The sequence below is a fragment of the Antechinus flavipes genome, chromosome 3 (assembly GCF_016432865.1).
Source record: "Antechinus flavipes isolate AdamAnt ecotype Samford, QLD, Australia chromosome 3, AdamAnt_v2, whole genome shotgun sequence".
Taxonomy (NCBI): domain Eukaryota; kingdom Metazoa; phylum Chordata; class Mammalia; order Dasyuromorphia; family Dasyuridae; genus Antechinus; species Antechinus flavipes.
The window spans coordinates 453,477,766-453,494,671 of NC_067400.1; the positions used below are offsets into that span (position 1 = coordinate 453,477,766).

Consider the following 16,906-nt stretch of genomic DNA (forward strand, 5'->3'; position numbering starts at 1 on the left):
AATGTCCAATATGCAACTCAAGATATGAAAAAACTAGGCATGTGTATACATACACATTTATATAGTTGATCTTCATTATTTACAAATTCTTATATTGTGCCAGAATGTTTTTGTAAACCTCAATCAACACTGGAAGCACTTTCACAGTCATTGCATAGAGTGGCAAAAAACTTCGAGTCCCCTGATGCAAAGGATCCCAACTGAGGTTGCTCTGCTCTCTGTATTTCAACTTTCATAGTATAAACAAGTGTCCTTTTCACGCTCAATTTAGTGCCATGTTTTTCACATTATTGTGCATTTTGTTGGTGATTTCACTGTTTAAAATGCCCCCAAGCATAGCACCGAAGTGCCGCCTAGTGTTCCTCAGCACAAGTAATCTGTGATATGCCTTACTGAGAAATTAGATAAGCTTCATTCAGGCATGAGCTATATAGTACTGTTGGTCATGAGTTCAATGTTAATGAATCAACAATATGGTACAGAAAAAGGAGGAGGAAATTTGTCATTCGGTACGCGAAGCTGTTCCAGAAAGAGATAAAGTAAATATGACCAGAAGCTTGTAGGAACCTAACTCTGTATTTTCTCTTGGAAATTCAGTATTTACTAATTCAGTATTCATGATGACTTTGTATAGAGAGCAAGACAACTTGACATATGTGTGTACATCTACATGTAGATGGAGAAATGAACTGAAATGTTGTAGAGGGGTAAGAGGGGTACAAAGGAGAGTCCTATTTAAATCTTACTATTCCTTTTTTCTTCCAAGCCACTGGGATTGAGGGTAAACACTAAGGGACCAAAGGATTATCATCTCCTCCCTCCCTGGTCTCACTGGGGATCAGAAATAATTTTTTTTGTTCTAGTCTATGGCAGCACAGTGCCTGACACTGAGTAGGTAATAAATGTTTGCTGATTGGATTAAGAAGTGTTATCATTGCCCCTTAAATCTCTTCTCAAAGCAAATTTCCAATTCCTGTTTCCTATTGGGCTTCCTCCCAACATACCTTTGCCTGCTCCTTCTTGCTATGAGGCAGTGTTTCCCTATGTGTCAAAAAGCACAGAATCACTGTTATTCCTAAATCTGGGTCTTGAGGGAAGAACATGAACAGACTAATAGCTTGCCTCTCTCAAAAGATTTTTTCAAAAAATTGATTTTTTTCCTCTTGGACCCATTCCTTAATGGCTAACATATTCCTAATTCATCACATTCTCCCTTATCCTGATTTTTTGAAACTCTCAGATATCATTATACAAACATCATTCCTCATTCCCAATTGCTGATTCCCTTACTCTCATCCCTCCTGCTTCAGCCTTGCCCTCTCCAAATGTCCCATTTCTAACTTCGCCTGACCCTTCTCTACTGTGCTCTCTGAAATGCCTACCCCATAAATAAGAAATGTGCTTTCATTTTAAATTTTTTCCTTTCCCATTCTTTCCTCCATTTGCTGTGTCCCAATGCATCATGGCTCTCTCCAGAACATATAGAAATATCTTCTCCCTTTGAGATTCACTCAATCCAAATTAATCACCCAGTCAAGATTCTGGTAGCTGTTATTTATCAACACTTCTACCCCTGAATATTCTTATCTCAACAAATTCAGTTTTTTCCCTCTACCTCAACTCCTTACCTCATAGTAGGGGACCTTTAACTCATATTAATACTATCCCCTCAAATACTCTAATTTCCAAGTTCCTAAATCTACTAAGTTCTCATTACCTCTTTTTCCTCCTCCACTTCATCTTAGCTACATACAGAGATGTTCATATCCTTGATCTTGTCATCATCCATAAGCGTTCCACTTCATGTTCATGACCTCTAAAATTCTTCTATCATTTCTTCTCCTCCTCTGTCTTCCCATTCCTTAATCCTGGTTCTTTATCCTCATCACCACCTTTAATTCCTCCATCCTTCAATTCTTTTCCAGGACATCACCCTTATACTTAATATATTATTTTTCTCTCTTAACTTCCTTGGGTGCATATCAATCATCTTCTACACTTTCATTCTCCTCTGTACTTGAGTCCATTACTCACCATTATTCTAATACTCATTTGTCATGTCTTGCCAAGCCCAGTCTTAGATTATTCCCATCATCTACTGCCTTCAGAACCTATTATCTGTGCCTTGACCAGAGCGACCAGAGCCTAGAACCATGCTGACTACAATTATATAATATCAACCAGGGCTACTAAAAACATAATACTCTTAAACCTCCCTAATCAATTATTTATATCTGTCACTTCCAAAATTTTGCATCCCTTCACAAACTCCTATGGCATTTCCTTCCCAGCTGAGGATCTTGCCTCATACCTGACCAAAAAAATTGAGACCATTCTTACAGTTCCTTTTTTTTTTTTTTCATTTCAAATCGCTCAGACATCTTCCCCCATCATCTTTTCCTCCATCCTTGTCTTACATGGAAAGGCAATCCTTTTCCTTGACAAGGCATTCTTCTCCCATTCCATTTCATTTTTTAAACAATTACTTCATCCAATATCCCCAACACACTTTCTCAAATTTTCAATTTTTTTCCTATTTCCAACAGTTTTCCTGTTGCCTGCAAATCCTTCCATGTTTTCCTCATCCTGCCACATCTCTGCTATCAACTTAAATCTATTTCTCTTCTCTTTTGTGACTAAAATCCTTGGGAAACTATAATCAGGCACTTTTACTTTTTGATTCACTGGATTTTAAACCCTTCAAATTCCAGTTTCCAACTTTAGACTAGATTCAACTGAAATTGCTCTTCTCAAAATTACCAGTTATCTCTTAATTGCCAAATTTAATGGCCTTTTCTCAATCTTCATCCTTCTTAATCTCTCTGCATAGCTTTTGACATAGTTGATCACTGTCTCCTGGATTTCTGTTCAACATTCTAGGTTTTTGTGACATTGCTCACATCTGGTTTGTCTCCTCCTATCTGCCTGACTTGTGGATTATTTATCATTTATTAATAACATTTAGATCTAACTTTTTGTGATTGAAGTTGCTTGCATTCATACCCATACCCAAGTATTTTAGGTCCACCCAAGCTTATGTTCTAGGTTCCCTTCATATAATTCATGTATGACTCATTTGTGATATGTTTATCAGATCATTTGTGTGTAACTTGCGTGGCTTGTGAAAGCTTTGTCAAAATCCTATATAATATAAACTTCCCAGAACCTGGAAGAGGAGAGGGGGAGGTTCATAACTTTTTTTTCCTAGTCTATCAAACATAAAAAACTTTCTAATACTATTTCACATTTTGGGATGTGTTCTCAGGAACAACAATATGATCAGGAGTGGGATTCCCTGGTGGTTGCCTGAATGAAAACCAAAGCTTCTCCAAAAATCATGTTAGCTGAGTAAGGCTTTATGATTCTAGGACTGTGCAAGGGCAGAGCAGGATTACATCAGACACAATCTGAACCTGGTAAAGTCCCCTAGGGTTCAGGCCAGATACAGTCCAGGTCTCAAGTACAGGTGTGGTCCAGAATATTAAGGGGCTAAGACTTAGGTGGAGTTAGATATAACCAAGCTGCCCTAAATGGCAAATAAGTAATCTCTTTGACTCAATGACTCAAAAGCTTAGGTAAACAACTGCTAAAAACTAAAACAATTAGTTATAAAATTAGCCTCGAGGTCCTGTTTTTTCTCTTTCTCTTTCTTTCTATTCCTGTCTTTTTCCTCAACTCTCCCAATATGGTCTGTAACTATAACTAGGATGGGTAGTTACCTGTATATCCCGGTGAACACATAGGCATTATTAATTAGTTCTACACTCATTAATTTTGGATAAGACTAAGTTAGTGAGAGAAACTTGACAGTGAGGTGCATTTTGATTGGGAAGCTTCCATTTCCAAACTTTTCCAGGGTTCATAAAGTCTTGGTACCTTGAGCAGGGATTTAACTTCCACTGACATTTTTGATTAGTGGGAAATAAAAAGGAAAAACTGCAATATTCTTTCTTTCTCACTGCCTTCAACAACCCTGGCTAGGTTGGAGATTGCAGAGATAAACAGAGACAAATGTCATATACTTTTATTACTTTTTACCCTTTCTTGAGGGGGTATAGATGCATTTTGTTCTAATAGTAGTGACACTATCTGCTTGAGAAAATGCAGGATTGAAGCTAGTTTGAAATGATTCAACATAATCTATTTATATAAAAGTCACCAGAGTTAACAATAGACTATACAACTCAAGAAGTATAAGAAGCAATTAAGTGGTATTATATAAGAAAATCTATACAAGAGAGATGTTTAGAATTTGATTAAGAAATAAAAAGAAATTAATTTAAGAAAAGTAGGGAGAGCAAAGTAAGGAATCAAGAGCATAAAATGAAAGGGTCAATTATGAACTTGCTGTCTTTAAGCAGTCCACTGAAAAGAAGGATATTACAGGAAAGAGTAGGTAAAAACAGAAAATGGGGGAAATTTAAAGGTAGGATCTATTTGCACTGATTCTGAAATGAAGGGTTTGAAAGGCTAAGATTTGAAAGTTTTAAAAAGAGATTTGAGAAGGATTTTGTCCATTCAGATAAAGATTTGAGAAACTTTGGGGGAAGATTTCTATTCATTTCAGACAGACAAAAAAAAAATTAAGTTTTATGTTTACCAAATACAAACTATAGCAATCTGCAGCTTAAAATTATTTGAGTATATAAGCAAACTAAAATTCTGTCCTTGAAAGACTGGTATAAAAAGGGTCATCCAAATCCTTAGAGACTCATGGGAAACAAAAGAGGGTGATGGGAATGTTAAGGGTGCCCACTATGTGTCTTTGAAAGAGAGCTAACTTCTAAGATTTGAGGTGCTGGAGTCAGCTTGTGATCTTTGGGGAAATTGAGATTTTCAAATCACCAATCACTCTAAGTTGATATTTGCTTTAGTTGTAATTTGTCCTGAAATAATCGTAATGTGGTTCCATATATAATGAGATGTATTCTCTATACTAACACATCTAGGAGGCACAGTGGATAGAGCTGGGTCTGGAGTCAGGAAGATTTATCTTTCTGAGGTCACATCTGTCCTTGGATGGATTAACTCTAAACTCTAAAAATTCCTCTAAAACAAGCCAGAGGAGGAAATGACAAACCAACTCTTGTATCTTTGCCAAGAAAACCCAAAATAGGGTCACAAAGAGCCTAATACAGTTGAATGCACTGATTGACACCAAGTGTCCTCATGTTAAGATAATAGTAAGTAAACAGAACTTAATGTAAAATACATTTGATATCTGAAATTAAATTGTTATAGGCTTAGAAACTGCATAGATCAGGAAAACCTGAGTTCAAACATAGTCTCAGAAATGGATTAGTTGTGTTCCCTGAGCAAGTCATTTTTTTACTTTTGTTTGCCTCAATTTCCTTATCTATAAAATGGGTTAAAAGCATATACCTCTCAGAGTATATATGTTTATTATTAGTATTTTCATTAAGTGTTATTACTCTATACTTGTTTTTCAATGTGATTACTATAGAGTGCCAATTTAGATAAATGGTGATTTTTTTCATAGAAGAGGGGATTCAGCAATGCACTCAAATGAATTAATATTTCACTATCAAAATGTTTTGTATTATATGTTATTCTTAGGCTTCTAATTTTTCTTGTATTGAGAATTTTGGGAAGACATTGACTAATAAATGCTGTTAATGTGAAAATTGATACCCAGAGGGAGAAACTTCTTTTAATCTGAATGACATAAGATTATTAATTATGCCTATATATGCACATGTATGTATATATAATAGGTATCTGTATGTATACAGATACCTATTATATATACATAACACGTGTGTGTGTGTCTGTGTGTGTGTGTGTATACTTCCAAATGTTTCTAATGAGGTATGAAGGATTTGAGTATGTTTTAGTAAATAAGTTCTCAAAACTAGAATAAGGATTTTACATATAAAATTGTATTGATTGTAAAGAAAATTTAAATCATTTTTTCCTACTTTGAAGTCTCTGATCATATAAAAGGAATTCATATTTTTACAAATCAAGGCCTCAAGGATCTTTTTAAGATTCTTTCTTCAGACTCTTGATGACATTTTTCCATATTGGGCACAGGTTTTTGGTAAAAATAGAAAAAGCAAGAGGTACCAAAAAACAAATTCTCTGAAGTTTCAGGTGAATGTAAATTGCTAATCTGTGTTCCTCTTATAACTCTGCCGTTAATAGGATTCACTCCATAAGATTTGAACTGGTTTTTTCACCACATGAACTAGTTACTGAAAAACCAAATTAAGGAGATTGTGCAATATTGTGTGATAAATCCTTGTTACTAGCACATTTTAGCAGAATTATCTAGGGAAATCTCCCAAGTGACTTAAAACCAGAAAAACTGATCTACTAGGAGGAGCCTCCTCCAGAGCTGCCTTGAGAATGAGGTCCATTCCAGAATTTCCAAGGGAAGATGTTCCAGGGACCTGGAACTACCTGAAATTCAAAATGTAATTTTTTTATTTCATGAACATTTGGAAGGAGTTACAAGACTTGATGTCACTTAATATTAATGATTGCTGTGGTATTGTTTAGCTTTGTGTTTGCCTATAAAAGAAGCATTGCCCAAATTCCTTTCATTTATTGTTTGGAGATCAGGACCGTTTGCTCTGCAACTTTTTGATTAACTGAAAGCCTGTCTTCTGTTTTTTGGTTTTTTTTAAATTAACTTTATCTTATCAAAACTTGAATTGTGGAAAAATAATGTTAACTGTTGACATTTCTCAAGTAGATGCCAAAGGGAAGTGTGAAGCACCACTTGTTTATAAAGAAGGATTTCTTTGGTTACCTTGGTAATATGTAAATTTCCCTTCCTAAATCAGTCTGTAGTGTACCTTATAAATGTAGTTTAATCTTAAATCTGACTTGGTTTACCCTAATGTTTTTTGTCTAGTTGTTTTCAGATAATGATGTCTGACTCTTTCTGACCCCCATTTAGGCTTTTCTGTCAAGATATTAGAGTGATTTACTATCTCCTTCTCTAGGTCATTTTACAGATAAGGAAACTGAGAACAAATAAACAAGGTTAAGAACCCAGTATCATACAGCTAGCACATATCTAAGGTCAGATTTGAACTCATGAAGATGAGTCTTCCTGACTCCAGTTTCAGCAGTTTATCCACTGAACCAGTTAGTTACCCTGGTTTATCTATGTAATAATATACAATCTGTTTAAACAAAATCTGTCTCCTTAAGCGATATATGAGATCTCTGCTTGACTAAGTTTGCTTAACTTTGATGACAGAAGGAAATATGGGATTATGATTTTTTATGATACTTGTGGTCATAGTACACTTGTTTCCTATTGTAAGTTTAAGTCTTCTAAAAAAAGAGAGAGAGACTTAGGACTTAATGCTTAGATTCTTCTGATCATGAGATATTGGGCAAAGTTTATCACATTCCTATCCCTCAAATGCTTAAATGACTTATAATCAAACTTTAGACAAGATGGATAATAATAAAAGTATTTGCAAAATATTATATCCCAGCTTTGATTTGGGTGACTCAAGGTGAGTATCCAAAGATTCTCATTTTAATACAGTCCACCTCCCATTGTGGTAATCACTGAGAGTTGTACCCTCTTATGAACACTTATTCTTTGAAGAGAAGATAAACTGTGAGTCCACTACTCACAGAGGACTTTGACTAAGAGAAACAGCCAAATGGCCATCCTTTTATTAATAATGCACTGATCTTATTAAAATGATGAAAATACCCAGAATCTCTATCTCTTCAAATTTTTTAAATTATCACAAAGCTCAACCTTCTTTTCCTTCAACTCCTGGTTTTCCTTGGCTTCATCTAGGAAAGAATCAGCTCAAATCTCACTTCCTGCAGAAGTCCTTCCACCTTTCCCCTCCATTATCTCTAATTCTCTTAATCTATTTATCTCTAAATTATTTAATTATCACAAAGCTTAACCTTCTTTTACTTTAACTCCTGGTTTTCCTTGGCTTCATTTAGGAAAGAATCAGCTCAAATCTCACTTCCTGCAGAAGTCCTTCCACCTTTCCCCTCCATTATCTCCAATTCTCTTAATGATAGTGTTTTCTGAGATTACCTTCTATTTATACTGTATATATCTTAGATATGAAATTTTTGGCATGTTATCTTCTTCATTAGAATATTAATTTCTGGAGGGTAAGGACCATACCTTTATTTATATCCTTTCAACACTTAGCAAAGAGTCTAGTTCTGTTAAATGCCTAACAAATATCCACTGAACCAAATGACCAATGTTGCCTTTTCCATTAAAATGTGTTGTCTTCCCCATTAAAAACGTGAGTTGGTAAAGGTTGTTTTTAACCTTTATTTGGCTGCTCAAGTATTTGGTACTATGCCTGCTGGCACATAAGTATTTAATACATGTTCTTCAATTGATTCCATACCCTTTGATCCAGCAGGGCTACTATTGGGCTTATACCCCAAAGAAATACTAAGGAAGGGAAAGGGACCTGTATGTGCCAAAATGTTTGTGGCAGCCCTGTTTGTAATGGCTAGAAACTGGAAATTGAATGGATGCCCATCAATTGGAGATTGGCTGAATAAATTGTGGTATATGAATGTTATGGAATATTATTGTTCTGTAAGAAATGACCAGCAGGAGGATTTCAGAAAGGCCTGGAGAGACTTACATGAACTGATGCTGAGTGAAATGAACAGAACCAGGAAATCATTATACACTTCAACAACTATACTAATATGAGGATGTATTCTGATGGAAGTGGATTTCTTTGACAAAGAGAAGATCTAACTCAGTTTCAACTGATCAGCAATGGACAGAAGCAGCTACACCCAAAGAAATAACACTGGGAAATGAATGTAAACTGTTTGGCATTTTGGTTTTTCTTCCCGAGTTATTTTTATCTTCTGAATCCAATTCTTCCTGTGCAACAAGAGAACTGTATGGACCTGTGTATGTATGTATGTATGTATGTATGTATATACATATATATATAGTGTTTAAGATGTATTTTAACACGTTTAACATGTATGAGACTGCCTGCCATCTAGGTGGGGGGTGGAGAGAAGAAAGGGAAAAGTTGGAACAGAAGTGATTGCAAGAGACAATGTTGAAAAATTTCCCATGAATATGTTCTGTCAATAAAAAGCTATAATAAAAGAAAATAAAAATGGAGTCATGATTTAGACATAAAGAGTGATATCTTAAGCAAATTAGAAATACAAAGGAGATAGTTTACTGCTCAGATTTGTGGAGAAGAAAGGAATTTATGGCCAAAGGAAAACTGGAATTCATTATTTAACACAAAATAGATAATTTTGATTATATTAAGTTTAAAAAGATTTCATACAAACAAATCTAATACAGACAAGATTAGAAGGGAAGCTATAAACTGGGAAAACGTTTTTACATTCAAGGGTTCTGATAAAGACTTCATTTCTAAAATATATAGAAAATTGACTCAAATTTATAAAAATTCAAGCCATTCTCTAATTGATAGATGGTCAAAGGATATGAACAGGGAATTTTCAGATGAAGAAATTAAAACCATTTCTAGTCATATGAAAAGGTGCTCTAAAATCACTATTGATCAAAGAAATGCAAATTAAGACAACTCTTAGATATCACTACATACCTCTCAGATTGGCTGAGATGACAGGAAAAGATAATGACAAATGTTGGAGGGGATGTGGGAAAACTGTGACACTAATACATTAGTGGTGGAGTTGTGAAGTGATGCAACCATTCTGGTGAGCAATTTGAAACCATGCTCAAAGGACTATCAAAATGCACATATCCTTTGATCCAGCAGTGTTTCTACTGGGCTTATATCCTACAGAGATCTTAAAGGAGGAAAAGGAACCCACATGTCAAAAATTTTTGTGGCAGCCCTTTTGTAGTGGCAAGAAACTGGAAACTGAATGGATGCTCATGAGTTGGAGAATGGCTGAATAAGTTGTGATATATGAATGTCATGGAGTGTTATTGTTCTATAAGAAATGATTAGGAGAATAATTTCAGAGAGGCCTGGAGAAACTTACATGAACTGATATGAAGTGAAATGAGCAGAACCAGGAGATCATTGTACACAACAACAGTAAGATTATGTAATGATCAATTATGATAGATGTGGTTCTTTTAAACAATGAGATGATTCAGTTCAGTTCCAATGATCTTGTGATAAAGAAAGCCATCTGTACTCAGAGAGAGGACTGTGAGAACTTAGGGTGGACCACAATATAACATTTTCATTTTTTGTTGTTAGCTTGCATTTTATTTTCTTTCTCTTTTTTTTTCATTTCTGATCTGATTTTTTCTTGTATAGCATGATATGTATGGAAATATGTATAGAGGAATTGCACATGTTTAACATATAGTGGATCACTTACCAACTGAGGGAGGAGGAAGAAGGGAGAGGAAAAAATTAAAACGGGATTTTGTAGGGGTGTATGTAGAAAATTATCCATGTATATATTTTGAAAATGAAAGGTTTTAAGTTAAAAATAATAACAATAAAGAAGCATGTACAAAAAGAAAACTGGGTACTCTAATATATTGTTTATATAACTGGGAATTGATTCAAATATTCTGGAAAGCAATTTGAAACTATGTTGAATTGTGCGTATCTTTTGAACCAGTAATGTATTTCATTACTAGGTCTATATCTTAGCAAAATTAAAGAGGAAAAGAATTTAAATGTACAAAAATATTTATAGCAGTTCCTTTCAAAATAACCAATAGCATATCATCCTATTAGGCAATAACTAAACAATGGGGGGGGGGCAGCTAGTTGGTGCACTGGGCTTGGAATCAGGAAAATCTGAGTTCAAATCTAATCTCAGATATTTACTAGCTGGTGTGACCCTGGTTGAGTCACTTAACCCCTATTTGCCTCAGTTCCTCATCTATAAAATGAGGGCACCCTGGAGAAGGAAATGGCAAATCACTCCATGATCCTTACACCAAGAAAATTCCATGAACAAAGTCCATGCAGTCAAATAAGAGTCTGACAAGACAATATTATAGAGGAAAACTATCTTGGAAGACCATATAATATTGTTATTGTAAAAATTATTCTGGTTTTGCTCACTTTTCTTTCTCATTAGTTCTTAAAGGTCTTCCCAGTTTATTTTGTAATTATCCAAAGTAATAATGAACCATGAATACAAAAGAGTAAAGATAAAACCTACTAATATTCTGCCCAGACAGGTGATAAACTCAAAATACAGAAACATCCTTTTCCAGACATGATTACTATGGGAATTTATGTTGTCGGACATGTTTTAGATATGTATTGAAGAATTTGTCTATTTGAGTGTTTCTTTGTTTTTAATTTGCTCAATTAAGAGGATTGTAGAAAGAGCAATTTTATTTTTTAAAATCTGTTATTGAAAACATGGGTTTTACAAATCATCCAAAGCTATGTCAGTAGGTTAACACAGCTTAGTGACATTTTTCTGCTGAGCTGGGCTGGTACACATAACTGCCTGGGACAAAAATATTGAGTGTCTTTTCACAGTTGGACATAAACAAGACCTACTAGGCAAAGCAAAATTGTCGAGTCAATTAAGTTTCTCTCTCTACACTAGGGGTTCTTGGCCTATTTTTTTTTTATGTCATAGACCCTCTCTTAGCTGTCTGGTGAAGTCTTATGGATCCTTTCTCAAAATAATTTAAATACATAAAATAAGGTACAGAAAAATGCAAAAGAAACCAGTTATATTGAAAATTATCAATATAACATTTTAGGGGCAGCTAGATGACACAGTAGGATCTGACTTCAAATATGGTCTCAGACACTTAACTCTTCCTAGCTATGTGCCCCCTAAGCAAGTCACTTAATCCCCATTGCCTCAGCAAAAAATAAACATTTTTAAAAGAAGTTTAGGCTTTTTAGACCCTGTTCTATACTAATTTTCCTCCCCTCCTGCCTCTGCAGAATCTCAGAATATTCTCCTATCAATGGCCAGGTATCTGGTATGTATCTCAACAGAGAGGTTAACTGATTACACTTTAACATGAATGAGTTTCAGTTAATAATAAGTTTGTGACTTCATCCAGCTATTTGGTACATTTTAAGCTTTTTATATCTGCCATTGAACCCTAATAAGGTAATTTCAGGCTTCAACAAAAGGGAAGACCCTTGAAGTTAAAGACTTCCAGCAAAGGCCCTGAAGATAAAAGGTTTTTTCTCCTCAAAATATTTGCACAGCCCAAGAACACAAGGAGGCAGGATTTGATGGTGTTCAAAGACCTTGGAGTTTGATGTCAGAAGATCCAAGTTCAAATTCTACCTCTGTAACTTACTATATATATGGGGACCTGAGACAGTCTTGGTCTCAATTTCCCTCTTACCAATTCTAAATCAATTTGTGACAGAGCAATAAAGAGGTGGATTTTTTCACAATCCTGCCATTCCTCTCCCTACCCATGGAAATACTCCTTTCATGCATGCTTGGGCCCACAATTCTGTTAACTTAAAGTTTTACAACATCCTACAGCTCCCTAGATGTTGGAGCCTCAATTACACAGCAAGACAACCACAACTGGGTATTTGGGGTCATTAGAATGGCAAGGATGGAATTGAGTGCACAGTAATCAGGCAGCTAGTATCCCAGCAGGAGGAGGTTCTCTCCTCCCCAACTCAGTGTAAATTAAATAGCTAAATTCAGGAAAGCTGCTGCATGTGTATGCATACTCTGTACGAAGAACACCACATCTGTTACATACAAATTTCCTTTTTAATAACCACAGTCTCCCGTCCCCCAGCCAAGGTTAGAATTAGCTGCACTGTCCTGCCCCCATACTACTGTGAAACATAAACCCTTTGCTTTGGCATTTATTTGCATTCCACCACATATTAAAGTCTCCCCGGGTGCCCTAAGCCAGGTCTGCTTTCAATGACCATGACCACAGTGATTTCAAGTGCCTCCATTACCATTCTCCCCCTTCCTCCCTCCCATAACTAATGCATATTAATAATAATGCTGGACTTATTTCAACTGTTTTTACAGTTGCAAATTGACTGGAGGGGAAGGGATGTTGCAGGGGAGTGTATGATGCTCCCTTGGGGACGGGAAGCGGGGATGCTGTGCCCATTCTTTCTCCAAAGCTGCCTGACTCCTTCCCTGCTTGATCTATCCCCTTGTGCTCCTAAATGTGACCTGTCCGGGGCTTTTTTTTAGATTCATCATCACAAGGGACTGAAGGCAACCAAGTGCATATTTTGGGAAAGAAGAATCCAACGGAGGGGTGGCTGTGAATGAGCGTCTTTGTCTGTGTTTTGGAAAGGGGGATGACTCGTGTGTTTGTGTGTATTTGTGTGTCTATCTGTCTCTTACACACACGCACACACAACACACATAGTCATTCTCTCTTGTCAACTCTGCACTGGTATAGGAGGGACGTTGGATTAAACTACACAGGTAGTTCCCTCTCCCTACCTAGTGCAGGAATGAGCTCCCGGCTTTCGGCCCCTACCGAGAGCTCCGGGCTGGAGCCGGTGAGGGGCTGGGGCTGGGGGTGGCGGTAGGCGCGGCTCTCTTACCTGGTCCGGACATAGCTGGAATGGATGTTGGGAAACAAGTTCCCGTCAGTCTCCAGTTGTTTGTATGTTTCTGCTAGCAGACTTCAGGACGCTAGGATCCTTTGCCAGGACTCATTCGGCAGCCGACTGAAATCTAAGGACAGAAAAATGGGGGGTCCGGGGCATTTATTGTAACCCGTCGCCTTGGAGACTCGGGGACACGGCTCCAAGACCTGACTTGACGTGAGCATCACGCGATCGCCGTGCATTGTGTCTTAGTGAACTTTCGTGAGCTGGTGGCCCGCGGGCTGTTGTATACAGTTGGAGGGGGAGGGATAAGGCTGTGTCCGTTGTTTTGGGGACTAGTGGGAGATGGGGGTGACACTGCTGTGCTCATCTCCGTTGCTCACCAACTCTCTATTAAAACTCTCAGCCTGTTCAGGATTTTGAGGTCAATTCAACTGTATCTCACTCTAAACCAAAGAGATCGTTTCAAGTGTGATGGGGGAAAAGGTGTTGGGAGAGAAATCTTTGGATAAACCTTTATCGCCATGCTTCTGGTCTGTGTTGGTCAATTCACTCTTCATGACTTCATTTGGGGTCTTGGCACTGCAATGGTATGTGGGCCAAGAGGAAAACACTATCATTGCTTCTTAGCTTAGTTTTTGTATTTACTCATATTCACATGAATTTACAATTTAATATTTATATTCATACATAAAATCCTTTGTTTGGCTTTTAAAACTCTTTAAAATCTTCCCTCCCCGCAACATTTCAAGTCCTCTTACACCTTACTCTCCCCAACCCCTATACTGTCTGATACAATGGTCTCTGCTGTTGTTCAGTAAAAACACAATTATCTTCTACAATCTGAGCATTTCACTGACTGTCCTCCATTCCTGGAACTCTCTCCCTCCTCATTTTCAGTTCCTAGCTTCAAGTCTTCCCTAAAAACCTCCCTTTTACAATAAACTTTTCCTAATCTTTAATCTTAGTTTTCCCCTTTAAAATACTCGTCCATTTATCCTGTCTATATCTTCTTTGTACATAGTTGTTGGCATGTTGTCTCTACCACTGGACTGTGATGTCATTGAGAGTACGGAATAGATTTTTTTTCCCTTTTTATCTTTCTGTCCGCACCATACCTGGCTCCTAGCAGACTTATTGACTAGATTTTACTTGGTAAGATACAAGATATTGGGGAAGGTAAGGGAAGAACAGAAAAAATATATATAGTGATCTAGACCCACCCTGCTTGGTGGAGCTTATTTGATAGGACCCCCTTGAAATGATTTTGGGGTAACACAAATAACAATAACAACTGGCATCTATGTAATACTTTAAGTTTTGAAAAGTACTTTGCATCCATTATATCAATTGAGTCTCACAAAAAAGGAATTAAATGGGAATTATAAGGGCTTTCTAACCTTAAGTTAGATAGAAACTGAACAAGAAAACACCATGATTCCATTTCTAGGCTGTGCTGGTTTAGAGAGAGATTCAATTGAATTGAATCAATGACCTCAAAATCCTGAACAAGCTAAGAGTTTTAATAGTTGATGAGCAACAGAGATGGGGACAGCAGTGTCACCCCCATCTCCCACTAGTCCCCAACATACAACTATCTTTCCCCTTCCAATTGTATACAACAGCCCACGCCACTAATTCAAGAAAGTTCACTAGGACACAATGCACAGCCATTCCATGGTGGAAATTACACGTTATGCTCAGCATGGAACAGACAGACCCAAAGACAATAATGGATGAGTTACCCTTTACTTCTGCCCAAGGCACATATGTGACTTATATACCCCTCCAGTTGTATTCTCTAAGTGTACTCATTTTTCATGCTGAAGGTATGTATGTTTATGGGAGAGTGTGTCCCAAATTAATGGAGGAAATGTCATTACTACTCTCACCTATTTTATTAAATGCCTTTAATTTGTACTGATTGTGTCTTCTACCTCACTAGTAAAACTAAATACAGCAGTAGGGGATTGTGAGGTATATTTTTTCTGAGTGGATATAGGTCTATAGAATACCTTGAACCCTGGGTCCCTTTGTAGGGAGCTTGCATAAAAGAGGAGGTATCCTTGGAGCCATATAGTATTAAAAACTATTAAAAGGTCTTATTTCTGGTCCCAACTTTGCTAATGAGCTGCATGATTATGGAGCCTTTTGTTTCTTCATCTGTAAGATAAGATAATTAGATGAGACTGGATGAAAGGAGATTCCTTTCAATTCAAAGGTTCAATTATTGTGACTCTAAACTCTGAGCCTCTTGTTGTTGTGTCATTTTTTATCGTGTCCAACCTTTGTGGTCCTTTCTTGGCAAAGATACTGGAGTGCTTTTACCATTTCCTTCTCCACTTATTTTACAGATGGAAACTGAGGCCCAAGATCACCCAGCCAGTTAGTATCTGAGGCTGAGTTTGAATTCAAAGTCTTCTTGACTCCAAGATCAATACTCTATCTACTTCATCACCCAATTGCCCCGTGAGTCTGTATCAACATCTAAAATGAGATAGCATTCATCACAATTGAGTCCCTTCTGAAACTGATAGAACTAATAAAAATAGCTTCATTCATGAAAAATATATTCTAAAATGAATGGAAAGTTTATAGAATTTCCAAAGAGTGCTTGTTAATAATAGCTTGCTTTTGTAAAACAGTATTACTATTCTGCAGTTCATTCCTTTGAAGAAACATTTCTATTTCAATATTTATATGAGGGCATCATGTTAGCCCTTTCTATTGTGATCTGAGAACTGTTTCTGCATATGTCATCTGGTTGTCCAAGGCAACCCCTTTAAACAATGAAGTTGATTTGTTTTCAGGTTCTAGAAATATCACACTTAGGGTGGCCAAGTAGCTAAACTATGAATTCCTATTATAGTGGTATTTATTTACATAGTACTTCTAATTCACAGTGTCTTTATTCATCAGATTTCTCTTCTTTTGTAGCACTCTATTCATTATTTACATGGAGAAATGTATCATTAACCTCTTATTTCCTGTAAAAGAATCCAGAAGGTCTAGTTTGACATCCCTATCTCCATATAGGGTGTCACTAAATGATGCAAAGAAGAGGAATATCCTTTCTTGCTATGTCCAAAATGTCCACAAACTTTCCAGGGTCAATCCAGCCTCCTAAGAGACATTAATTAATAGGAAACTGAGGAGTTCCCAATACCCATCTCCAGATGGGGTTCCACCCCTTTCTACACAAAACTCAAAGCAAGCTTGTTTGTTTCTAACACATGAATTAAAAATTTTCTTAAAGTTTTTTTGAACTTCCTCTCTCATGAAACCTTTACTCCAACAGCTGTGACCCAACAGCAGTCTCTTCCCTTCAAATGGATTCCATGCTTTAGTTGTTTTCCTTCTACCCCTTATGGTCCTTTTCTTCCATTAGTTAGAATTCTTCCACA

General features: G+C 36.6%; 1 protein-coding gene across 1 annotated transcript in view; it reads right to left on the minus strand.

Annotated features, from left to right (window-relative positions):
* The window catches only part of TEX26 (testis expressed 26), a 46,624-nt gene extending 32,541 nt beyond the window's left edge, over nt 1–14,083 (minus strand). The window contains exon 1 of the mRNA XM_051986506.1: nt 13,497–14,083. Coding sequence (XP_051842466.1) covers nt 13,497–13,509 — 13 coding nt within the window. The 5' untranslated portion in view covers nt 13,510–14,083. The remainder of the gene's footprint in view (nt 1–13,496) is intronic.
* Between the last annotated feature and the right edge of the window lie 2,823 nt (nt 14,084–16,906).